Source organism: Maniola hyperantus, chromosome 27, assembly GCF_902806685.2.
Source record: "Maniola hyperantus chromosome 27, iAphHyp1.2, whole genome shotgun sequence".
In the NCBI taxonomy this organism is placed as follows: Eukaryota; Metazoa; Arthropoda; class Insecta; order Lepidoptera; family Nymphalidae; genus Maniola; species Maniola hyperantus.
In genome coordinates, this window is record NC_048562.1 from 1,056,260 (window position 1) to 1,083,548 (window position 27,289).

The window sequence follows — 27,289 nt, forward strand, 5'->3', positions numbered from 1 at the left end:
CAATGGCACCTCATTGGCACCGACCCCAAAAAATATTATTATGGAACTATATTAACTCTTGTATACATAATATATTCGGTAATAAATTAAATTATTTTTCAATTTTTAGTGTTTGTGTATCGAAGTCTGTTTTTATTTTTTTTGTAAAAAAATTTTTATTTCACAATTTTTAGTGGTCCCATGGAATAGGCTACTTGACTCATATCTAATTTCGTCCAATAAATGATTATTTATATAGTATTTTGCTTAAAACAACGAAATTTATCAATAACAATTATTAAAAACGCAGGATGGATATATAAATCCAATTTAAAAAAATACAATTTTTATTTTTATTTGAAACGCAGAAAACGCTGTCAGCCATGATGTGACGTCATTAAATATGTAAACAAAGAAATGTCATTCCTATGTCACGCGGGGACTAACGTAGTATCCATATATATAAAATTTAGAGTCCTGACTAACTTATATATCAACGCACAGCCTAAACATCTAAACAGCTGGGCCTAGATACATGAAATTTGGTGAGTGTGTTCTTTGTAGGTAAAGAGAAGGTATCCACTAGGAAAGGATTTTTTTGAAATTCCACCTCTGAGTGGGTTAAATGGAGGTTTGAAATTTATGAAGTCCACGCGGGCGAAGTCACGAGCATAAGCTAGTTTTTATATATTTCTAAAAACTCATAGTAAACGTAAAAAAATATAGTTTTCTCTTTATAAATTGAATAAGTTATTAAGTAAGACTTACAACAAAGTGATCTTTGCAAAAATAAATTTGGGTTGAAGTCGTTAGTCATATAGGATCCCTTTAAGCAAGTCTTTGCGTGTTACGTATATTTATTTCACTGGGCACTCTAATCCACAACTTTCCTGTGGTCTTTATCGATGCGTTTTTTACATTCTCGGATGATGCAATAACGATAATTACTATATTTTTCATGTAAACTAGTATAGAAGTCATGTTTATTAAACTTTGATAGGTTATGCTCAGTATATATAATGTACTCTGTGGTTATGCTGTTGTTTACAAATGCATGACGTCAGAGCACAGATAATCTATCGGCCAAACATGGCCGACAGTGTTTTCACCTGTCTAAGAAAAATATTTTTTTAAATTAAAGTTTTACGGTTTTTAGGGCGCAAAAAAATATAGTGTTAATTTTTTTGATATAATAGGACAAATATTAACCATTTAAGACCAACTTAAAAAAATTGTCAAGTAGCCTATTATGCTATGACTGGTTAATCTACTGTTTACTAAGCTATTACACTGATCGCGAGCAATTTACTTTTATCCGTTGAGGAGTTCCAGTATCTATCTTCGAAGATGTTCATCAGATCTTCACCAAATTTAAACGGGACCAACTTTGAAGTATACCCTTTCAAACAAAAAAAGAATTTTCAAAATCGGTAGAGGCGTCTTCGAGTAATCGGGGAACATTCATAAAAAAAAAAAAAGATTCCGACGAATTGAGAACCTCCTCCTTTTTTTGAAGTCGGTTAAAAAAGGTGACTGACTGACTGACTGACTGATCTATCAACGCACAGCTCAAACTACTGGACGGATCGGGCTGAAATTAGGCACGGATAGCTATTATGACGTAGGCATCCGCTAAGAAAGGATTTTTTAAAATTCAGCCCCTAAGGGGGGGATATAGGGGTTTGAAATTTATGTAGTCCACGCGGACGAAGTCGCGAGTATAAGCTAGTTCTGAATAAATAATTTGAGTTTGAGATGATGATGATGATGTACCTTGTTTGCTGAGCATCCTCTGCTGCGCAGGCTCCCCGGCGTATCCGCCAAAACTATGACTTTTGGACACCGGGCCGCGGACGCTGCTCTCAGTACCGGCGCGGCTTTCCAGTGATTGCACCTATAAACAAAATAAACCGAGTTAGTTACCTAATTAAGGATAATTTAAATCCCTAAGGATTGTTTAAATGATAAGCAAGCTTGGCATTCCCAAGCTTGCTTATCATTTAAATAATCATTTAAATAGTGCTTGTGCTACTTTATTTTTCTAGGACACAAGAACATAGTGAACTGTAAGTACGTGTTAGAATAAACTAAGGACAGTTATTGGACTGTAAATTAGATTTAAAAATTAATCATAAGTAGAAGTTTAAGCTAGAATAATATTACTTATTAGCCCATAGGCTAGATGGTAGTACTAATAAAGCTGCCATTTTATAATGGTGCTTTATGGTGGGGAAAAAAAAAAAAAAGAAAAAATTAAATAATCTTTGCATTTTAGCCAATAGTGAGCGAGCGTCAACCAATCATAGGTGATTGCGATCGTGACATTGTAGCGGTCATTCTACCGCAATCGCGCAGCTGGTGTGTACCTGACAGGTCGAGATAGCAATCGGGGCGTCCCCCCACCTCATGCCCCGATTGCTATCTCGACCTGTCGCCATGATGATGACATACTTTTAAGAGTTTGTTCCTTCCAGCATCAGGCGTCAACAGTTTGACTGGTCCAGACGCCAGCCACGGCCATTGAGATTCATCATGCGTGCAGTTATCCTACGACAAAAATTAAACATACTAATACTGGGCCCATTCATCTTCTTTTTTATTTATTTTATTTTATTTATTAGGTTAACTTACGGCTACTTACACTAATACATTAAAAAAAAAACTTAATTCTGAAAATACTAAATGTAGTCGTCATTTATAAGTTAACACAACATTTACTAACATAATATGTGACATAAATAAATTTAAATTTACAAATCTTCTTCTAAATATATAAAAGGAAAAGGTGACTGACTGACTGAATTACTGACTGACTGATGTATCAGCTCAAACTACTCGACGGATCGGGCTAAAATTTGGCATGCAGATAGCTATTATGACACACACAGATTAAGAAAGGATTTTTGAAAATTCAACCCCTAAGGTGGTGAAATAGGGGTTTACATCCGACATAACTCAACGGGTTACGAAGCTGAAGTGGCAATGGGCAGGGCACATAGTTCGTACAACCGATAGGTGATGAAATGGCGACCTCGCACCGGAAGACGCAGCGTTGGAAGGCCCCCCCATTAAGTGGACGGACGACATCAGACGAGTCGCCAGTAGCCGCTGGATTTAGACGACGCAAGACCGTGGCGTGTGGAAGTCCCTACAAGAGATCTATGTCTATCGGTTGATAATGATGATGATGATAATGATGATGACGATGATGGTGATTATGATGATGACGATGATACTGATGATGATGATGATGATGACGACGATGATGATGATGATGATGATACTGATGATGGTGATTATGATGATGACGATGATACTGATGATGATGATGATGATGATGATGACGATGACGATGATGATGATTATGATGATGAAACTGATGATGATGATGATGATTATGATGATGAAACTGATGATGATGATGATGACGACGATGATGATGATGATGATGATGATGACGACAACGATGATGATGATGACTGTAGGTCAGTTACCGTGCTGAATATCCTGCGTCTCACTCGTTCGTACTCCCTCTCGCGCTGCTCCAGCGACTTGCTCCTGCCGCCCGACACCGCGGGTACGGAACCCGAACCACCGTCACACCGTTTCAGTATTGACCTGGAGAAGAGAGTATATCCATTAATTTTAGCGTTTAAAGTGCCCCGTAAACGGTCAAACATGTTTGTCAAACACGCCGTCAATCAAATTTACCAAACACGTAGTCTGTTTTAATTTTATTTATTAGTAATACCTAGTAGATGATTCACAACTTGCGTGTGTGTGTGTGTGTGTGTGTGTGTATTGTCAAATTGTGTTGAAAAACACGTAGTTTATTTGACAAACGCATCAAACACTACCGCACACGTTCAAATATAAATATGTATATTAACAAACACGTAATCCATACTAGTATTATAAATGTGAAAGTGTGTCTGTCTGACTGTCTGTCTGTCTGTCTGCTAGCCTTTCACCGCCCATCCGTTCAACCAATATTGACGAAATTTGGTACGGAGATAGCTTGCATCCCGGGGAAGGGCATAGGCTACTTTTTATCCCGGAAAATCAAAAAGTTCCCACGGGATTTTTGAAAACCTAAATCCACGCGAGCGAAGCCGCGGGCACGAGCTAGTATTTGATAAACATGTTTGAACGTTTACGGGACATGAATGATTTCCATTATACATCTAAATATATAAAAGGAAAAGGTGACTGACTGACTGACTGATCTATCAACGCACAGCTCAAACTACTGGACGGATCGGGCTGAAATTTGGCATGCAGATAGCTATTATGACGTAGGCGTCCGCTAAGAAAGGATTTTTAAAAAATCAACTCCTAAGGGGGTGAAATAGGGGTTTGAAATTTGTGTAGTCCACGCGGACGACTATAAATTGGCTTTACTCACGTATTTAGACGACGTAAGCCAGACTAGTTTCGACCATCCAGAGTCCTTTTTCAAAGGGACCCGGGTACGGAACCCTAGAAAAGTGTAGTTAGGTACGTACTTAGCTAGTGTGTCTTCATGCCTCCTGGGCGGAGATCGAGGAAAGCTCGCCGTGCACCACTCGCGGAAACTTGTACACGGTATCCGGCCGCCGCTTGTTCCTGCAATCAAACAAATCCCTATACAATGAACCAAAAGCTTAATTTGCTGTAATCGGCTGAAACTGGTCGAATCTGTATGATGCAACATGCAGCATGCGACATGCACCACCCGCCCTCCCACTGATAACCATGCAGGAAAAGCAGCCACTCGGCAAGCAATACGCACAGAGTGGCTGCTTTTCCTGCATGGTTAGCAGTGGGAGGGCGGGCATTGCATTTAGGTACGCGTGGAATTAGGTTTTAAAAATCCCGTGGGAACTTTTTGATTTTCCGGGATAAAAAGTAGGCTATGTCACTCTCCAGGTTTTTAGCTATACCCATGCAAAAAATCACGTCAATTCGTTGCACCGTTGCAACGTAATTGAAGGAAAAACCAACAAACAAACACACTTTCGCATTTATAATAAGGGTAGTGATTAGTTCATGACCACAATATTTTTTTTGTGTGATGTTACCACAAATTCACGATTTTCAGATTTTTCCCCGAATGTCTGCTGTAAGACCTACCTACCTGCCAAATTTCATGATTCTAGGTCAACGGGAAGTACCCTGTAGGTTTCTTTATAGACAGACAGACAGACAACAAAGTGATTCTATAAGGGTTCCGTTTTTCCTTTTGAGGTACGGAACCCTAAAAAACACTTGGGCCTCTTATTTAACGATCAATATTACCCAATAGCGGGGTAAATACTCCAAGATTCATAAAATTCTTGTAACTTTTAGTTTTAATCAAATTCACACAAAAACCTCCAATACTTACTGCATTGTTGAATAAAACAATGGATGTTGAAGTCAATGGTGGATTTATTTTATTAAACTTTTATTAATTAATATTTTATTACAAACACAGTGAAATGCAATTCAATCTTTAAGGTCTGAACGCACCTGAGCTGCGCTGCGCGTCGCTGCAGTCCGACTGCAGGGCGCGTCACTTCAGGCCGCTCACGGTACCTACCGCACTACAACTACAGTACGCGGCAGCTCGCGTCACTTGCGCGTCACTTTTACACCCGTTCGCGTACGAGCAACAACGCAAGATCGCAATCGCAAGATGAGCGACATTGAAGAGGGAAAGGGTGGAAGCCGACATCCTAGGGGTTGGGAATTTCGAGGAGATACTTCAAGAGCCCGTCATGTGCCAAAAATTTAAACTACGTTATTTATTTTGAGGTCTATCACGCCTGTACATTAAACACTTAACTCGATGCGCGTGTATCTTATCCGAGCGCCGTACGCATTCTGAAGCGACGCGACGCGCCGCTGGGTATGTCGCACTAGCGTCGCTGCACAGAGCGTTACTGCGCTGCGCTTCACAATATTCTCCCAGCCGCGACGCGCGGTGAAGCAACGTGCAGCGCCGCTCTAGTGCGATATGCGCCATACAAAATGATAGAAATAATATTTTGACGCTCTGTGCCGCGCCCTGCAGTGACGCGCAGCGTAGCTTAGGTGCGTACAGACCTTTACGCAAGATTATATTAAAGTCACAATGACAGATATGTCATCTGTCACTTCTACTTTGACAGATGACACATAGAGCAACTCTACTACTCTATGCTACACTTACCGCTCTTGGACACTAGAACGGAGTTCTTATTGCACTGGTCCAAATGGTGCGCCAGCTGGAACAGCGAGGCGCAGCGGTGCACCAACATGCGGCCGTATGACGTCATCACCGGGAATCGAACTATGCACCTTCTGGAATTTCATTAAGATATTGCACTGTAGGTTTTTTTTTTTTTTTTTTTTTTTTTAATTAATGATGATTATTTTTACCAAAAACTGTTATAAAACTTATAAAATTGTACCTACCTAGAAAAACTATAACGAATATCATATTGCATAATTGTTTGAATTTTTGTAATATAAATTGTTAATCTTAATATTATGTAAGTACTTCTAATTGTCATATCAACTGTAATTTTTGTGATAAATTGTATGTATCCACAAGATTGAATTGGAATAAAGGCTTTATTTATTTATTTATTTATTTTTATTTATTTATTGCACTGTAGGTTTACTATAAAGGGTGTAAACAAAACACTAGCAAAAATTTAGCGCTGCCACAAGGGTTTCAAACGCGCCCTGGTCCGAGAAGCAGCCCCTCCTTACCCATTGTCGTTGACTAGAGAATGTAGCTCCCTCTCTATTCGTAGCAGCGTCGCCCTGTCTCTGGGGTTCTTGTTGAGAGTGTCTCTTAAGAAGTTCACTAGTTCAGGACCCGTGGGTTCGTCTGTAATCATACAAATAAATTATTATTTGTTTTCTAAACTAGAAAAGGTGGAGGAAAGCATGTGAGGAAAGCTGCATGCCTGAGAGTTCTCCATAATGTTCTCAAAGGTGTGTGAAGTATGCCAATCCGCACTTGATCAGCGTGGTAGACTATGGCCAAACCCTTTTAATTCTCTGAGCAGACCCGTGCTCTGTAGTGAGCCGGTGATGGGTTGATAATGGTTTTTTTTATTCAGATACAAGCTAGCCCTTGACTGCAATCTCACCTGGTGGTAAGTGATGATGCAGTCTAAGATGATAGCGGGCTAACCTGGAGGGGGTATGGCAGTTTTTATTAAACCCATACCCCTTTGGTTTCTACACGGCATCGTACCGGCACGCTAAATCGCTTGGCGGCACGGCTTTTGACGGTAGGGTAGTAACTAGCCACGGCCGAAGCCTCCAGGCAAATGATGATGATGAATAGACTATATATCCAGTACCAACCTTGATCGATTCCACCCAGAGACACCGTCTTAGGAGTCTCTTTGCGTTCAGGACACCTGAAAACATCATGTTAATCATAATATTATTAATCTATACATATATAAAAGGAAAAGGTGACTGACTGACTGATCTATCAATGCATAGCTCAAACTACTGGACGGATCGCGCTGAAATTTGGCATGCAGATAGCTATTATGAAGTAGGCACCCACTAACAAAGGATTTTTCAAAATTCAATCCCTAATGGAGTAAAATAGGGGTTTGAAGTTTGAATGAAAGTCTGTCAGTTTAGAAGTTGTCGATATTGTCTATTAAGAAGTTTTGTAGTTAATATTTTTGCAATTAACAGTATGACATATTTTATTAAGCTCATAATATGTTAAAATCTCATAGTTAAAGATCAACCCTAAGGGTGTAAAATATGGGTTTAAATTTTGTGTAGTCCACGCGGACGAAGTCGCGGGCATAAGCTAGTCTAAATATATAAAAGGAAAAGCTGACTGACTGACTGACTGACTGATCTATCAACGCAAAGCTCAAACTATTAGACGGATCGGGCTGAAATTTGGCATACAGATAGATTAGACGTAGGCATCCGCTAAGAAAGGGTTTTTGAAAATTCAACCCCTAAGGTGGTGAAATAAGGGTGAGAAATTTGTGTAGTCCACGCGGACGAAATCGCTGGCATACGCTAGTCTCTTAATATGATTCAAAGAATTACCTGCAGTAGAAAGTTTGCTCTTCCGTGTCGAAACTGTCTGATTTCCTAGCAACATCGCCGTTTGGACCTGAAATAACAATTTAGGATAGAATATTTTGCTCATCCAACACATATTACTAAACACTATAAACATAAAAAAAACCGGCCAAGAGCGAGTCGAGCTCGCGCAACGAGAGTTCCGTACTACAGTCGTATTTTTTCGACATTTTTCCACGATAATTCAAATACTATGATGCATAAAAATAAATAAAAATCTGTTTTAGAATGTACAAGTGAAGACCTTTCATATGATACCCCACTTGATATAGTCATCTCACTTCGAAAGTTGAAAATACGATATATTAGTTCATGACCACAATTTAATTTTTTTTGTGTGATCTAACCCTAAATTCACGGTTTTCAGATTTTTTCCCAAATGTCAGCTATAAGATCTACCTACCTGCCAAATTTCATGATTCTAGGTCAACGGGAAGTACCCTGTAGGTTTCTTGACAGACCGACAGACAGACAGACAACAAAGTGATCCTGTAAGGGTTCCGTTTTTCCTTTTGAGGTACGGAACCCTAAAAACCGGCAAAGAGCGAGTCGAGCTCGCGTAACGATAGTTCCGTACTACAGTCGTATTTCGCCATTTGGACCTACGTGTAACCTACCTGTATGCCTACCTGTGTACCTAAATGTATTAAAATAGTGCATAACTTTTGTTTGCACCCAACAGACGACGACTTGCTGACGACAGAACGACTCTGACTTGACCGCCGATGGATAAGGTAGCTTTCTCGGGCAGTTCGTGCTAAACCTCCGAGCAGGCTAAACGTCTCTTGACTCTTCCAATATCCGTGGTCTATTTCCAGATTATTTTATTTTTCAAGTTTAATTAATTAATTAAAGTGTATTTCTTTTGGTTACAAAATAAATATTTTTCTTTAAAACCTTTTTGAGGGAGCCCTTGTAACAGTACTATTATTATTATAACGGCCATAAAGCCAATTACACTAATTAAGGGGACTCAGTTCAGTGCTTTCTTCATACAAACGTAGGAGGGAAATTACAACAATATTCGATATTGTACGCACAAAACTAAGAATAGGCTACTTGACAATTTTTTTAAGTTGGTCTTAAATGGTTAATATTTGTCCTATTATATCAAAAAAATTAACACTATATTTTTTTGCGCCCTAAAAACCGTAAAACTTTAATTTAAAAAAATATTTTTCTTAGACAGGTGAAAACACTGTCGGTCATGTTTGGCCGATAGATTATCTGTGCTCTGACGTCATGCATTTGTAAACAACAGTATAACCACAGGGTTATGCATTTGTAAACAACAGTATAACCACAGGGTTATACTGTTGTTTACAAATGCATGACGTCAGAGCACAGATAATCTATCGGCCAAACATGGCCGACAGTGTTTTCACCTGTCTAAGAAAAATATTTTTTTAAATTAAAGTTTTACGGTTTTTAGGGCGCAAAAAAATATAGTGTTAATTTTTTTGATATAATAGGACAAATATTAACCATTTAAGACCAACTTAAAAAAATTGTCAAGTAGCCTATTATATCGATTTATCTCGTCATTATCTAGGTTTATTGATATATAAAATATTGAAAAAATATTGATTTAAAAGTTACGTGGCTCAAAAGATTCCTATTTTAACACTAAATTAATGACAACTTTGGGCGTAAATAAATAAGATTAGGGATATGAAGATGCTAAAACAATTTATCATTAGACATAGTTTATTTATTCATTAGTTAAAATAACTATACTTTGCAAACATAAACTCAGTAGTTTTTTCTCAAAAAAACTTGTCCTAAACCCTTGATTTCGGTGAAAATCATCGTGCCTCTCACCTTTCTCATACAATGGCAAGTAGAAAGCAAATACGTTAGGTCGAGCGTACAGCGTCACCTTAAACTACGAGTACAAACTAACATAAACATACTTACAAAAATTGATAAAATTATAAATTTAAAAAGCAAAATTATAAATTTTCACAAAAGTGCGAGATCTGACCCATGAGGTCAGCCCATTTGTCAGCAAATATGTCACAGCGAGGGGACTCCTTCAGTACGTTTACGGTTTAGTGATAACAACATAATGAAGCAGAAACGTAGACACTGACGGTCGGCCTCGTCCACAAAAGTCGCTCAGCGCGCTAGTGAGCGAGCTATGTTGGGTATCACTCTCAGGGATAAAATCCGGAACGAGGAAATTCGCAGAACAACAAAAGCGAGCGACATAGCTCAAAGGATTTTAAATTGAAAACATTGTAAATTGAAAAGTTAAAAAGAGCAACCGCCGAGTTTCTTGCTGGTTCTTCTCGGTAGGAACGGCATTCCGAACCAGTGGTAAATTAAAACTACCTGACTATTCATAAGTACTTGTAAAAAGTTTACATGAATAAAAAAACATTCTATTCTATTCTATTCTATTCTATTTGCGCGCTGAAGTGGCAGTGGGCAGGTCATGTCTGTCGCAAAACCGACTTAATGGGACAGACGTGTTCTGGAGTGGACAGTATTTGACTATGTCAAAAATAAATTATTTCTCAGTGATAATTAAATAGAGCGTCTTCTAAAATACGTAAATTCCACATCCTTTGTTAGTTTTATGTGTGACAACCATTTTAAATTATTGATTAAACTAAAAAAAGCACGTCAAATGATTGTGGCGTCACACACCGGCATTTCATAGAATCTCGCATACTAAGCGCGCGTTTTGACGTTTGATAAAAAAAGCACGTCAAATGATTGTGGCGTCACACACCGGTATTTCATAGAATCTCGCATACTAAGCGCGCGTTTTGATGTTTGATAAAAAAAGCACGTCAAATGATTGTGGCGTCACACACCGGTATTTCATAGAATCTCGCATACTAAGCGCGCATTTTGACGTTTGATAAAAAAAGCACTTCAAATGATTGTGGCGTCACACACCGGTATTTCATAGAATCTCGCATACTAAGCGCGCGTTTTGATGTTTGATAAAAAAAGCACGTCAAATGATTGTGGCGTCACACACCGGTATTTCATAGAATCTCGCATACTAAGCGCGCGTTTTGACGTTTGATAAAAAAAGCACGTCAAATGATTGTGGCGTCACACACCGGTATTTCATAGAATCTCGCATACTAAGCGCGCGTTTTGATGTTTGATAAAAAAGCACGTCAAATGATTGTGGCGTCACACACCGGTATTTCATAGAATCTCGCATACTAAGCGCGCGTTTTGACGTTTGATAAAAAAAGCACGTCAAATGATTGTGGCGTCACACACCGGTATTTCATAGAATCTCGCATACTAAGCGCGCGTTTTGATGTTTGATAAAAAAAGCACGTCAAATGATTGTGGCGTCACACACCGGTATTTCATACAATCTCGCATACTAAGCGCGCGTTTTGACGTTTGATAAAAAAAGCACGTCAAATGATTGTGGCGTCACACACCGGTATTTCATAGAATCTCGCATACTAAGCGCGCGTTTTGATGTTTGATAAAAAAAGCACGTCAAATGATTGTGGCGTCACACACCGGTATTTCATAGAATCTCGCATACTAAGCGCGCGTTTTGACGTTTGATAAAAAAAGCACGTCAAATGATTGTGGCGTCACACACCGGTATTTCATAGAATCTCGCATACTAAGCGCGCGTTTTGATGTTTGATAAAAAAAGCACGTCAAATGATTGTGGCGTCACACACCGGTATTTCATAGAATCTCGCATACTAAGCGCGCGTTTTGATGTTTGATAAAAAAAGCACGTCAAATGATTGTGGCGTCACACACCGGTATTTCATAGAATCTCGCATACTAAGCGCGCGTTTTGACGTTTGATAAAAAGTTACTGATTTGACTAGTTGTCAAATACCGGATTTATGCATTACAGATATAGGCTAAGCTCATCAACTTGTTCTAGCATTGGGTTTTCTATCGTACCAGTACTACTCACCAGCGTGGTCGGAGTCGGAGCACTCCGGACAGTCCTCAGAGCACACGATGCCTGAGTCTTGCTTCGTCGGACAAGCGTGTTTCCTTCGACGACCTCTGCAGACAAATGGTTTTTTCGTTACTTTATTAAAAACTAGCTTATGCTCGCGACTTCACAAATTTCCAACCCCCGTTTTATCCCTTTAGGGATTGAATTTTCAAAAATCGTTTTTAGCGGATGCCTTTGTGATATTATATGCCAATGTGCTATTTACATGCCAAATTTCAAACAGATCCGTCCAGTAGTTTGAGCTGTGCGTTGATAGATCAGTCAGACAGTCAGTCAGTCAGTGACCTTTTTGTTTTATATATCAACTAGCTTATACTCGCGACTTCGTCCGCGTGGACTACACAAACTTCAAACCCCTATTTCACCCCGTTAGGGGTTGAATTTTCAAAAATCCTTTCTTAGCGGATGCCTACGTCATCATAGCTATCTGTATGCCAAATTTTAGCCCAATCCGTCCAGTAGTTTGAGCTGTGCGTTGTTAGATCAGTCAGTCAGTCACCTTTTCCTTTTATATATTTAGACTAAAAAGACGTTCGCCTCCAATTCGGGAGGTCAGGAGTTCGATCCCGGGCACTCACCCATAACTTTCCGTTATGTGCTTTTTAAGCAATTAAATATCACGTGCTTTAACAGCGATGGAAAACATCGTGCGGAAACCTCCATGCCCGAGTGTTCTCCATAATGTTTTCAAATTCAAAACTCGGGAGTCAATGCCCCGCCTACGACGCGGTATTAACCCGCGGCGCCTATCTACGCAAAGTTCGTTGACATCTAGCATCAGTCAGATGTTTGATTTGCTATGCACGTCAACGTACCTGCAGTGCGGACACGCGCACGCACCGCACACGCACGCCACGCGCGGGTTGTACGACAGCAGGTCGCGCGACGAGTCCGAGTGGGGGCGGTGGCCGAGCCAGCGCCGCGTGCGCAGCCTCTGTTCCGACTGCCCCTCTGAGTCCCACCCGCCGCCGGTTATCTGCAAGATTATACACAGGGAATCACCTTTTTGGTAACTACATATACGCATGCAAAGCATGCTCATGGTCTTTGCGGCGGGTAGCATTTCTCCCAGCTATGTACCTCCAGTGAGACTGTACGGTGCAGAGCTGGTTAGGGTGCCCAAGTTCACATACCTGGGTCATGTGGTTACAGCAGACATGAAAGATAATTGTGACATTGATAGGGAATGGAGGGCGTTGGCGGTTAGAGGGAATATGATAGCTCGCAGATTTGCACGTTGCACAAAAGAAGTGAAGGTCACTTTGTTCAAGTCCTTTTGTCAGAGCTTCTACACGTGCAGTCTGTGGGTTGACTATACCCAACAATCTATAAACGCTCTCCGAGTCCAGTATAATAACATCTTCAGAATAATGTTGGGACTGCCTCGGTACTGTAGCGCGTCCGGTATGTTTGCGGATAACTGTGTAGACGGCTTCTTCGCAATCATACGGAAAAGGATCGCCTCAATCAAAAGTAGGTTGGAGAGAAGTCCCAACATTATCCTGAAGGTGATAGCAGACAGACAGGACAGTGCTCTCAAAGCGCACTGGATGTCTGCATTAGTTAATAAGTATATTAATTATATTAACTAACATAGAATAAGTCTCTTACTAACATACATTATATTATAATATAGTTACTAACATAGGTTAAGATGGTTACTAACATAATATTGTGGGCCTTTGATGTCTGATGAAATAAAGATTATTTATTTATTATTTATTTATATACAGGCTTGTGCTTGACTACAATCACACCAAACAGTAGGAGACGATGCAGCCTAAGGTGGAGCGCGCCAGCCTAGAAGATGCCTATTCACTCTTCTTTTGAAGATTTCTTTATTATACCATTAAGATACCAACAATATAGCTAAAAGGGGAAACCGGAAGCTGGAAGGGCATTCCATATTCTAGCAGTGGGCATTAAAAAACGGTTAAATTCCACAGACGGACGAGTCTGTGGAATTTCGACTATGTAGAGGTGCAGGACTTGGCGATGCCACCACCACCAGCCACCACCACCAGCCAGCCAGCAGCCAGAGTCACCAGTGAACTCACTGGTGACTCTGTCGGTATGCCCATTTACTGCAACATCATACATTGTCTATAGCTTGACTACTTATAAGATATGCGTACCTGGTACTTTTCTCTGCATATTTAACTCAGACTCTTTCTCCTCTTATTGGTTTTGGTTTTTAGGGTTCCGTACCTCAAAAGGAAAAACGGAACCCTTATAGGATCACTTTGTTGTATGTCTGTATGTCTGTCTGTCTTTCTGTCTGTCTGTCTTTCTGTCTGTCTGTCTGTCTGTCAAGAAACCTACAGGGTACTTCCCGTTGACCTAGAATCATGAAATTTGGCAGGTAGGTAGATCTTATAGTTGACATTTGGGGAAAAATCTGAAAACCGTGAATTTAGGGTTAGATCACACAAAAAAAATATTGTGATCATGAACTAATAATTAGTATTTTCAACTTTCGAAGTGAGTGACTATACCAAGTGGGGTATCATATGAAAGGTCTTCACCTGTACATTCTAAAACAGATTTTTATTTATTTTTATGCATCCATAGTTTTTGAATTATCGCGCAAAATGTCGAAAAATACGACTGTAGTACGGAACCCTCATTGCGCGAGCCTGACTCGCACTTGGCCGGTTTTTCTTTTTGCTTCTTGTTCTGAAACCTGCTAGAATCTTACCTGTATTTCAACGGGTTGTTTCCTGTCACATGTGACGACGGTGCACCTGTCACTGTGACTGGAGCCACTGTTGTCAGTCCTGTCACTGGTGACTGTGTCGGTGTGCTCGTTCGACGCCGCGTCTTTGCTCGCGTATGGCGAGACGGTTCGAGGGGGAGATGTGGACTCGCGGATCGCTTGACTACGCACGAGCTGTTTTGATTTGAAACTCTGGAAACAAGAGCACTAGTTATACAATGGCCCCGATACTCTAGTCTCTGTCTAAATTAAATTTAGAGTATCTGCATCCCTTTCTTTTTACTAATGCTAAAAAAGGAACGGAACATGACTTTCACATTTAAAGACTCTAAATTTTAGTGCACAATACAAATTTAAACAGTAGGTTCGCGAGTGCGTGCTAAAATCACGGGTTTTACCATCTAAAAATTAAATTTAGAAATGTCAAACTGCTTCTGTCCTTTTCATATTACAATAGTAAGAAGAGGGTGCGAATACTCTAAAATTAGGTTGTGCTTAGAATCGGTGCCAATACCAATACTACGAATATAACATCATTATCAACCGATAGACGTCCACTGCTGGACATAGGTCTCTTGTAAGGACTTCCACACGCCACGATTTTACACCGCTGCTGCCATCCAGCGGTTCCTTGCGACTCTTGATGTCGTCTGTCCACCTAGTGGTGGGTCTTTCAACGGCGTGTGGTCGCCCTTCTAGCACCTTGGGACCCCAACGTCTAACGGTTTTTTTTGTGCCATGCCCTTTGCCATTTCAGCTTGCAACTCCTTGAGCTATGTCGGTTACTCTGGTCCTACGGATCTCCTCATTTCTGATTTGATCACGTAGAGAACCTGCAAGCATAGCTCTCTCCATCGCCCGCTGAGTGACTCTGAGCTTTCTTATGAGGGCCATAGTTAGCGAGCATGTCTCGTATCCATATGTCATCACTGGCAAGTGAGGGAACACTGGTACTTACCCTATTTCTACTGAGTCCGGCGTCGTCCGAGGCCGGACTGCCATTGTCCAGCTCAGGTTGCTCCATTATAGCACCACTCTGGAAAATGTTGGAACAAAACTTTAGTTTTCCCGGTAATTTTTTTGTTGTTTTAAGGGTTCCGTACTTCAATGTGTTAAAAGTATGCTCCTAAAAAAGCATATTATACAGTCGCAGACTATGTAAACGATAAAAAAGCTTGGATTTGACTCGCTCCAGCAATGCACGGGGCTGCAATGGCTTGTATAGTACGGTATAATAACATTGTAAATTGAAAAATTAAAAAGAGCAACCGCCGAGTTTCTTGCTGGTTCTTCTCGGTAGGAACGGCATTCCGAACCAGTGGTAAATTAAAACTACCTGACTATTCATAAGCACTTTTAAAAAAGTTTACATGAATAAAAAAACATTCTATTCTATTCTATTCAAAAGGAAAAACGGAACACGTATAGGATCACTTTGTTGTCTGTCTGTCGGTCTGTCAAGAAACCTACGGGGTACTTCCCGTTGACCTAGAATCATGAAATTTGGCAGGTAGGTAGGTCTTATAGCTGACATTCGGGGAAAAATCTGAAAACCGTGAATTTGTGATTACATGACACAAAAAAAAATTAAAATTTGTGGTCATGAACAAATATTGCTATTTTCAACTTTCAAAGGAAGATTACTAAACCAAGTGGGGTATCATAGAAAATGCTTTGCTTGTACATTTTAAAGCAGATTTTTATATATTTTAAGGCATAATAGTTTTTGATTTGTCGTGCAAAATGTCGATAAAATACGACTGTAGTACGGAACCTTCTAGGCGCGAGTCTGACTCGCACTTGGGCGGTTTTTTTAAATATAGTAGTATAAAGATAATAAATGATCGTTTACTAACCTGTCTATTTCACCGTAGAAACATACAACTTAACCCAACTATGTCTATCCGCTATATCTAACACTAACATCGATATAATCAAGTATAATATATAATACAACGAAAAAATTGGACCAATCAAGAGCTAGAGAAGGCAAGTGTTATTAAAATCTTCTAGAAGTTCTTTTTTTTAATTTATAGAATAATTTAAATTTTAAAGCTTTTAGAACCCCCACTGTAAACGGATTGGGTGTTTTATAGTAGGTAAGCTCGTTTTCTTTTTAATTTTAAGGTTTTTTATAGTGTCGCTCTCAGTGTTTCGCTCTGGACGGCTGGTGTCGGATAGCATTGTTGCGTTTTGTGATGGAATTTTCAAAATTCGTTGTTGGGTAAATTTATCCTGTGCCTCTTTGCGATGGTCTCATCCATTTATCTGTAACAAAGAAAGGAAATGTCATTGAAATGAAATAGTGTATTTGACCAAGTGGGGTATCATAATATGTAAGGGATTTACCTGCACATTCTAAAACAGATTTTTATTTATTTTTATGTATAGAATAGAATAGAATAGAATAGAATGTTTTTTTATTCATGTAAACTTTTTAAAAGTGCTTATGAATAGTCAGGTAGTTTTAATTTACCACTGGTTCGGAATGCCGTTCCTACCGAGAAGAACCAGCAAGAAACTCGGCGGTTGCTCTTTTTAATTTTTCAATTTACAATGTTATTATACCGTACGTAATATGTAAAATAGTTTTTGATTTATCGTGCAAAATGTCGAAAAAACGCGACTGTAGTACGGAACAAACCAACCAACAAACAAACACACTCGCATTTATAATAAGGGTACTGATTCTAATTCAATTCAATTTAGTTCAACATCGATAACTGAAGGAACCCTAAAGGTGCCGTTTCACAAAACTTCGGATGGTTCCGTGGAGCGCGGTTATCTATCAACTCGCGAAAGCGGTTCTGAAGCTAATGTAGCTTGGAAAGCTACATTTTACGCTTATCGTGACTTGTGATCCACGATCATTTGACGCGGGTCCGTTGTTGTACGTCACGACAAAAATGCTTCGTGAGAGGCTTCTGCCGTGGCTATAGTTACCACGTGGTTACCACCGTACCGGCAAAGCCGTTCCGCTAAGCGATTTAGCGTTCCGGTACAATGCCGTGTAGAAACCGATAAGGCGGGGTATGGGTTTCATAAAACTTCCATACTCCTTCGTAGTTAGCCCACTTTCATCTTAGACTGCATCATCACTTACCAACAGGTGAGATCGCAGTCAAGGACCAACTTGTAATCGAATAAAGAAAAGTCAATAACTGAAGGAAACTCTATCTCTGTACAAATTTGTTAAAAGAGAAGTGTGTAAAGTTAAGGTACGGACAGACGTGCTCATTACTAGCACGAAAGCATGCTTTTATTGAGCAAGTGCTCATTAGTAGCACGTGTGTCATGTAATGAGCATGCTTATTTCGAGCATGCTCAAAAATCAACCGACGTTTGATTTTCGAGCATGCTACCTGAGGCGCGGGTAGAAGGGGGCGTGCTCCGAGCGCGTCTGAACAGGGTTTGCTTATTAGCATGTACTCAGTACAACATACAACATATAACTCTACAGTTTATTTAAGCATGCTTATTGCTGGCAAATGTGAACAGTTGCATGAGCATGCTAACATTAAGCTAGCATAAAAGCACGCTTTTTTTGAGCACGTCTGTCCGTACCTTTATGGTACTGTAGCGCGTCCGGTATGTTTGCGGATAACTGTGTAGACGGCTTCTTCGCAATCATACGGAAAAGGATCGCCTCAATTAAAAGTAGGTTGGAGAGAAGTCCTAACATTATCCTGAAGGTGATAGCAGACAGACAGGACAGTGCTCTCAAGGCGCACTGGATGTCTGCATTAGTTAATAAGTATATTAATTATATTAACTAACATAGAATAAGTTTCTTACTAACATACTGTGGGCAACACAGAAAACCTGGCATCTGTCACCCGTCAGTGGAGGTGTGACAGCGCGCGGGAGTAAAAAGAGGGACGATATAAAAGTAATTAAGGGAGATATAAGTACTAGGTGATTAATTAAGCTAGATATAAACTAAGTGGATGTGACAAGTGTACCTGAATATAAGACTGTGGACATTGGAACTGCGTTTGATTCATATTAGGGTCATCCCAAGACTAATAAACCCGGATTGGAGGTTAAGTTGTTTATATCAGAAGATTGGATGTGATTCATGCCCAAAAATGCGGGTCTATCCTGGAAGATGTTAAAAGTGCCTGTACAAGACGCATAGCAACATATTTATTAGGTACTTATATCGGAAATTATATGAAGAAACCTACCTGAACGAATAACAAAGTGAATATGAAATACATACAAACTGCAATGGTGCTACACTATTACTTTGGGAGTACTTGAGTAGACCTGTGTCGAGTTGGAGGACTTGTCTCCAACGCAACTACTCAAGAGATTGGTTTGAGGAAAGCACCTTATACTGTCTGGAACAAGCAGAAGTACGTAGGTCGATGGGTCCAATGCATCCATAGGTTGTATTGAAAGCGGTGAATCTGTGTACTTACCTTCTTACAGTGGATGTTCATTAAAGCATGGGTGAATATTAAGAGTGCCTAATGTAAGATTACTGCATCAAAATACCTAAGTAGGTATTTGATAAGTCACAATATTACCAATTGATACTTTTAGAACAGAGTAAGTGAAGGCTATAATTATTAATAGTAAGTAGATATCAGCATTATGACTTATTTGAGAGTTCAAAGTAAGGGATTATAGTTTTATTCTGACCGCTTTAATGGATTATTATGTAGGAACATACCTAGCCCAAGATTTGATCTATGAAGTTATAAGTAGTATTAGTATTAATTTCAAGACTGGATGCAACGCACCGTAGTACTAACACCTTGTATTTTAAAATCGAAATAAGGTAATAAGTGATATCAAATACTTTAAACCAAATAGGCACCTACCTATATTAAAGTAGAATCAAGAAAACAATTAGATTATTATGTAGGTAAGTACTTGATACATGAGCTAATGTAGAAATAAAAAAGTAGAGTTTATTTGCTAGAATGTGGTACAATTTGGTCGTAAATCTGTTTTGATCTAACACATTCAACCAATAACTGAGTGTGCAAATTATTACCTATAGTACATTATCATAGCATAATAAAATGTGAAAATTTAGAATGAATAATATCTACTTAACTCATTTATATATAACTTTATCTATCTAGGAAGTAATGTTGACAATATAATTTTATTCAAGTCTTAATTTAAATCATTCAACAATCATTTTAAAAAAGAAATATGTACATGTGCTTTAGTTAAAAATAAAAAATAATAATCTTACAATAACAACGGTCATATCTACATCAATGGGTCAATCAATGGTTTTAGTGCAAAATTTGGGTTATATACAGGGGTCTGATATAATCAAGTAGGTATGTACTTGATACTGGTGTCACTTAAATGCAATATTTTCGAGATTATTCAACTGTTACCATTTTTTTCATGTTCGACAACTTTTCTGATGATGTCCACGACCCTGTGACCCCGACTTGACGATGAGGTCGACGAATGTGAGATGAACAAGTGGTTTTGGCCGGCATCTGTGGTGGAGAAGTGCACATAACCTTCAAGTTGTGATTAGAAGCAGTCATGTACCTGCATGAATCGGATAAGAACACAGTAACTCTTTGTGTGAGGCCTGTTATAATGATACAAAAGAAAAAAAAGCCATCCCTGCCTGCCTCATTATGATGGAGGGTGTAACCTCAAGGTATTGTTATGTAATACAGTAATAAGAAGGTAAGAAACATCTGAATACTACTATGGTTAATTGAAGCAAATCTAGTTTACCTAGTAACTAAAATAAAGTCTTAAAACTTTGAATTGAATAGTCTCAATATGAGTAGTTACTCTTGTTTAATTAAATAATTACATACTTAACTATACACATAGTAATATTTTAGTACAATTTAAGGATAGAATGCCTGAAATATGTGTCAGGTGCATGTGTTTTCATAACCTACCATTTAATGTAAGATTTTTGGATTTGGGTCTATGGTAGGCATGGTATGGTTGTGAGAATGATAGACAGTGATAGGGAGACTAATAGAGTCGATTGCTAGATGCACCCATTTAATACCTATCTACCGACTGAATAGTCTGTATTATGTACTGACAGACATAGATCAACCCGCAGGCCCTGCATAATCAAATATGATTTGAGTTCTCTACTAAGCTACTACTAGACACAAAGAAAAGATTTTGGAAAATTCTACCTGGGGTGGATCAGCTAATAAATAATTAATTGGTCCACTAGATAAAGTAGGTAACATTGAACCTATTTTGAATCTGTAGGTTTACTTATTCGACCAAATTAGAGTTATTAGATTACTTTGAATACCTAGTAGGTATAGGGTATGAAATATCAGGTTTGAATTAATCTAACTATGTACATACCAGAAACAGAAAGACATACAACACTCATGCTCACGAAAGTAGCCATGTGGATGTTGGAATTTTATTTGATTCTTATACCAATAAAATTTATATTAAGTGCTAGTATGTACTTTTGTTCCGCTTGCTCACCCTTGTGAAAATTATAAATTACATTGGCTGCAACTACCATTTAAGGAGAGGTGAGGTTATGAAAGGAAAATGAATTGAATCATTATTATATTAACCTAAAGTGAATTTAACTGATCAGATCAGATGAAAATAAATAAATGGAATTGAATTAAAATATTTATTTATCAGCATAACAGTGGTTCTTTCAAATGTTCTTAGAGTTTTATAATTAAAAAGGTAAAATTATATGGGCTATCACATTCATATAAAGTCACTAGTGGCTGACATCCTCTTATACTAATAGATGACATGCATTCGTGATTTTTAGAATTCGGAAAATAACAATAATAATAAAATAAAAATACGTTTCCACTTCTCATGCTCGTAAGGTTCTATTTTACGCTGGCTATAAGAGGACTAAAGTGCGTTTCATGCTGTTATGCACAAGGTATTTATAGGTAAACAACAGTCTCTCTGAATGACATATGGATGAGAAAGAATGTATGTAATTTCTATGGTGCCAGTGAACTTTTGCACTTGTATTGAGGTTGCGACCTATACCTACAAACTCATTACAGCACCCTCATTTAATCCCTACTCTTTTCGATCAATCTATAGATATGTACTTATAGTAATATTATTGTTACATTTCTTCAACTCTGCTCAAGTGGCTTGTTTGGTGCCCTTGTTGTACAATCTGCTATCATAAATCAAAGCCTTTAGGTACTTACTACCTCGGAAAAACACGCACTGAACAACAGGTTAACTACCAAGTACATCATATTTACTGTTGTTATTATTGGATTGGCTTACCAACTTAATAGATGATACTATCTGCTGTAATAATAGAAATTCGAAAGAAATACTAAGTTACGAAGTTCAATTTTTATGTACGAGTAAAGGAAACTTTGAAACATGTGTCTCTAATAACAAAAGAGAGTTACGAAGGTGTTATTAAATGAAGTGGCAATGACTGTGGCAATCAGTGGCGTGCAATTCATAGAGGCATAAAAGTACTGCTTACCCTAGTTGAAATGACCAGTGCCCATTTTTCTTTATGACCTGCCATTCAGTAGGTCTATATAAGGTGTATCTAAGGCCTATCTTACTAATGCTTACCCTGGCTTCGAACTCTGTGCACGCCACTGGTGGCAATGTTATGTATTACAGGGTCTGGACTGTTGTATTTCTTTATATAGCCTACTAACACATAATTTTATCATATCGTTGTTTATCGGGTATAAATAATACACGAATAATTCGATCTCTGACTTAGGTTTAGAGCTGAAATAAGAAATGAAATTGTCAGTATACAGAGAAGTGTAAATCTTAACCTTGCAAGCCCCATCGGATAAATAGTGGAGAAACGGATTCCCTACTTTTACTGCCCAAATTTTGACTAGCTATTTGACTTTGGAAAAAGGAGCTTATGAGATGCATATTTTTACTAAATAAATAAATTATTAATATAATTATTATAAACAAAAGACAGATTGCTCTCTTGTGTGTGTGCCCTTAAATTATATTAAAATTTCAAACGAGTTGCACAATTATTATCACTTGCAGACATTACACGTAGGGCGATTGTCTAAAACCTGCATCAATCATTATTGTTCTGATTGGCTGAATTTGTGCGATTCTTGTTGCGACAATGCATTGTGGCCAATAGTGAGCGAGCATTAACCAATCAGAGATGATTGCGATCGTGACATTGTAGCTGTCAAACAACCGCGGTAGAGCCCACGGTGAACTAAAGATGTTTAGTACTGTAGATACTCCACAAATCGTTGAGAATATCGATTTGAGTATTGAGTTCAGTAGTCTCGATAACTAGTCTTTCAAATCATTAATCAAATTACTAAAAGCCATAAAGCAAATTAAGAAGAAGATTAATCAAATGAGGTATTAAGGGAGCAAACACTTAGCGGGTTTGCCATAACCGTTGACACTATAATATTCATTCTATTGACTGTACACAAATAATCGCTTCTGGTGGCTAAAAAAAAAATGGTGTTTAATATTGTTATGATATAACGTGTCATTGTTATAAATGTGATTATTATTTTTAGACTCTAAACAAACTGACAACCAGTGAATGAGAGAAAAGGATACCGACTTATGTATGGACTGAGTCCTGGTGTGATAAGCGGTGATCCCTGAGAATATTAGAAACGAATACCGACTTATGTATGGACTTACTCCTGGTGCGATAAGCGGTGATTCCTGAGAATATCTGAAAAGAATACCGACTTATGTATGGACTTATTCCTAGTGTGATAAGCGGTGATTCTTGAGAGTATTTTATGATAACCTAAGGAGCAAATAAGAGAGAAGAATACCGACTTATGTATGGACTTATTCCTGGTGTGATAAGCGGTGATTCTTGAGAGTATTTTATGATAACCTAACAAGCAAATAAGGGAAACGAATACCGACTTATGTATGGACTTATTCCTGGTGCGATAAGCGGTGATTCCTGAGAATAGTTGAAAAGAATACCGACTTATGTATGGATTTATTCCTGGTGTGATAAGCGGTGATTCTTGAGAGTATTTTATGATAACCTAACGAGCAAATAAGAGAGAAGAATACCGACTTATGTATGGATTTATTCCTGGTGTGATAAGCGGTGATTCTTGAGAGTATTTTATGATAACCTAACAAGCAAATCAGGGAAACGAATACCGACTTATGTATGGACTTATTCCTGGTGCGATAAGCGGTGATTCCTGAGAATAGTTGAAAAGAATACCGACTTATGTATGGATTTATTCCTGGTGTGATAAGCGGTTATTCCTGAGAATATTTTATGATGAACCAACCGGCAAATGAGAGAAAAGAATACCGACTTATGTATGGACTTATTCCTGGTGTGATAAGCGGTAATTGCTGAGAATAGTTTATGTAATATACCTTGTCCCAATTGTGTCAAAGGTTGTCTATTTTATATGTTCCAAATGAGACATATTGTTATTGGAAAATTTAATTCATGTCCCAATTGTGACATACAGCAAGTGGAAATTTTAGATTTTGTAGCAATCGTGCCAAAGGAGGGCAGCATTGACTATAATATAAACCTAAGAATAAGGAATCAAGAATGACAAATGGAAGGTGGCAATACTAACGTAAACAATGGATCGTATTCCGGTGACAAAAGCTGGTCCTAGTAAGAACCAACAAACGAATTGGAAAACGGCTGACGAAGCGTCTGAAAAATGACGAACAATAATAGTCTGGTAAAACCTGATTCGATAATCCCGATGCGAGTGGACGGTGATCTTCAGTATGAACTTCAGCAACTGATCGGGTCGCGATGGTGACAAGAGGGAGTCCAGTTAAGTTGATGGAAAACAAGCAGACAAACTCGGTCGGCAAGTGGAAAGGGTGTATCCTTTTTATTAATAATAATAGATTTATCTACAGAATAGGGGTACAGAAGTAGATATCATGGTTGGAAATCACTTTACCTGTTCTAGCAGATACTAATGTTCAAGGGTTACTTAAATTCAAATTAAAGTTCTTATAATGGACGTATTCAGTAATAATATATTAATTATGTCTTGCTGAATTCGGTACGTAGTAGAAGTTGTATAGACCCTTTAAAGTAGATCTAAAATGACATGCTGATTGTAAATGCTAAATATCGGTTCATGTTAATGTACATCTTCGCAGTCACTCATTGTATTACGTTGATGTTTGGTGGAAACAGCACAGTACAGAGCAAATTCTTAAATACTATTTCAAGTAACATATATTCCAATAGACTATATAAGCAGTTCGCGCACGAAGGCTTGCTTACTTCACTCGCTAGGTATTAATGTATGGATCGTTGATATGTTACCAAAGCGTATAAGTACACCAATGTATCACGAAATAATTTCCTACATCTTTGTCATTCATTTGTCACACACTGACACGAGACAAGCAACGGTGACCGATGCAGCAATTCACGGCTCAGCATGACGCTGGGTTGGTGCAGCGTTGGGTGCTGTCTGTCCTCAATCACCGTGTTCAAGTTAACCATATTATCATAAGAGGACGAGGGTCTCTGGCATCGTTCGTCCTTACGCGCTCAAGAATGTACAAGAATGGAAGTTTCCAGAAATCAGATTTTATTGTATGTTACATCAATTAAGTCTATAGTGCCATCAAGGACTCGTTGCTTGCGAGACAATAAAATGGGGCAACAAAACGCCGTCTGTTGCGCTCTCTATCGCACTTACGGGGCTTATGGTAGACACAGTTATGCATGCATCTACCCCTAGTGCAAGGATGATATGGGGCATCACGGGTAACGAGTTTATAATAATACAATAATACCTTGGCTAACATAATTGTGACTTATTTTGTTATATTAATAATAGTATTTGTTGTACTACAATCGAGATAGAGTCAGAGGCAGTCGTCTCAGTTATTTGAAAATATAGGATTACATTGTGCACATTGTAGATCTCATAGTGATCTGTACTGTGTATCATTATCAATTAGTGGATTCATGTTTCTTTAAATTTCTGAAATAATATTACAATCGCGGTTCTTAGCCATAGCTTACGGACGCGTCCCATGGTTTGTTTCACGCTTTAACCTTGTGTTTTGTTGATTTATTTATTTTATATAGTTGTAATACCTAGCTGTAAATTATTAACTATTCAAATTATGTTTGGGAAGGCACTGGCCCCTAAGACACGGGATTTCCTAGTTTAGGGGTCAGGATTCCAGAGAGTTGATTACTGTACTGAGTTGTTTAAATAAATAAATATATTATATTATATTATTATAATATGATTATTGGGGTCTCCTTAGAATACATTGTGGTTTGTTTCGATCTTAGTACTTATTAATAATAACAACTACATTTAACCATATTATTTATCTTGATTTCGTAGACATAGGTTCAATATTCAATAATTCAATTTGATAGGTAATTATCGTTTATTGTTATTCAAGTAGAGTACAAAATATGGTCACATAATATCTGTGCCGACATCTCTGCCTTTCTGGTCTGCAAAATTATTTTACAATCATTATTCATATACTTACCGATATTGCTTAGTATAATACTACATATATGCAATTAAAGATTGGCATATGGTTTTCTTATTATTTGTTTTACGTTACATACTTATATTGTAATATTATTATTTTTTTCAACGGTGTCAATCAGTAGGTACCACTTGAGAATAATTAAATGTCAATTCACGATAGTCAAATTGGTAATTCATGAAACACTACAAAGACATTATAATCAAGGTCAACTCATATCAAATATTTATCAATTGTATGAGAACATTAGATTATAAGATATTCTTTTAATTTATTTTTAAGTTTAAAGAAATTATGAAGTCTACAGAAGTAGTTAGGTTCATTGGTATATTGTAGAACTTTGTGATTAATTTTGTATAAAGTGTTAGTAATGGTCAATGGGATCCAACAACACTTACCATATCTCTTAAAATGTTTATACTAGTGAAAATATTGTATTTGTGTTGCATTAGAGCATTATGTAGGATTAGAATTCATGTCATTACAGTGGTAAGAAGGAAAGGGCAAACAAACTTACTTTAATTGAAAACTGATAGTGACATGGTTTAAAATCATAGAGTACTTAGCACTCAGAATTCAAGTTGGTGATAATTCACCATCCTTCTTTTCTTTCCTCGTTGTTGTTTTGTTTAAGTTTGATTATATTTTATTCGCTTTAAATGCAATTTACCAAAGATGTTTTATAATTCTCATAATTAGTATTGCCACATTTGCCATGCAAATATTTATTCACGTATTACTAAATACAAATACAAACTTGAAGAATATGTAGTTCATAATAATATTTAAAAATTAAATTATTGATTTCACTATAATTTCCTTGTATTAAGTATTAACATAAATTGTGTTGATTTCAATATTTGATTATACTATTGTGAATTGGTTGTATACGTATATCACTAACAATAACTAGATTATAGAATTTTCTTAATATCAAGCTTAAATCAGAATGACTTATAGTATTACTATTTACTTATCTCAGTGTGATTTGTTGTGTATTTATAAGAATTAGACTTACAGATGTTGATTGCAATGTACATAATGATTATTGATACCAGTATTTTGTAGGT

The 27,289-nt window shown here is 37.9% G+C and overlaps 2 protein-coding genes across 2 annotated transcripts in view; both read right to left on the reverse strand.

Annotated features, from left to right (window-relative positions):
* LOC117994665 (UBX domain-containing protein 4) overlaps nucleotides 1-27,289 on the reverse strand; it is a 137,170-nt gene that overhangs the window by 30,451 nt on the left and 79,430 nt on the right. The window lies entirely within an intron of this gene.
* enc (encore) overlaps nucleotides 1-27,289 on the reverse strand; it is a 72,019-nt gene that overhangs the window by 23,353 nt on the left and 21,377 nt on the right. Inside the window, exons 2-14 of the mRNA XM_069507868.1 lie at nucleotides 16,598-17,009; nucleotides 15,700-15,777; nucleotides 14,724-14,933; nucleotides 12,841-13,001; nucleotides 11,978-12,072; nucleotides 8,023-8,089; nucleotides 7,303-7,358; nucleotides 6,697-6,817; nucleotides 6,152-6,282; nucleotides 4,485-4,584; nucleotides 3,474-3,597; nucleotides 2,431-2,526; nucleotides 1,753-1,873 (exon numbers count right to left, since the gene is read on the reverse strand). Coding sequence (XP_069363969.1) covers nucleotides 1,753-1,873; nucleotides 2,431-2,526; nucleotides 3,474-3,597; nucleotides 4,485-4,584; nucleotides 6,152-6,282; nucleotides 6,697-6,817; nucleotides 7,303-7,358; nucleotides 8,023-8,089; nucleotides 11,978-12,072; nucleotides 12,841-13,001; nucleotides 14,724-14,933; nucleotides 15,700-15,765 — 1,348 coding nt within the window. The 5' untranslated portion in view covers nucleotides 15,766-15,777; nucleotides 16,598-17,009. The remainder of the gene's footprint in view (nucleotides 1-1,752; nucleotides 1,874-2,430; nucleotides 2,527-3,473; nucleotides 3,598-4,484; nucleotides 4,585-6,151; nucleotides 6,283-6,696; nucleotides 6,818-7,302; nucleotides 7,359-8,022; nucleotides 8,090-11,977; nucleotides 12,073-12,840; nucleotides 13,002-14,723; nucleotides 14,934-15,699; nucleotides 15,778-16,597; nucleotides 17,010-27,289) is intronic.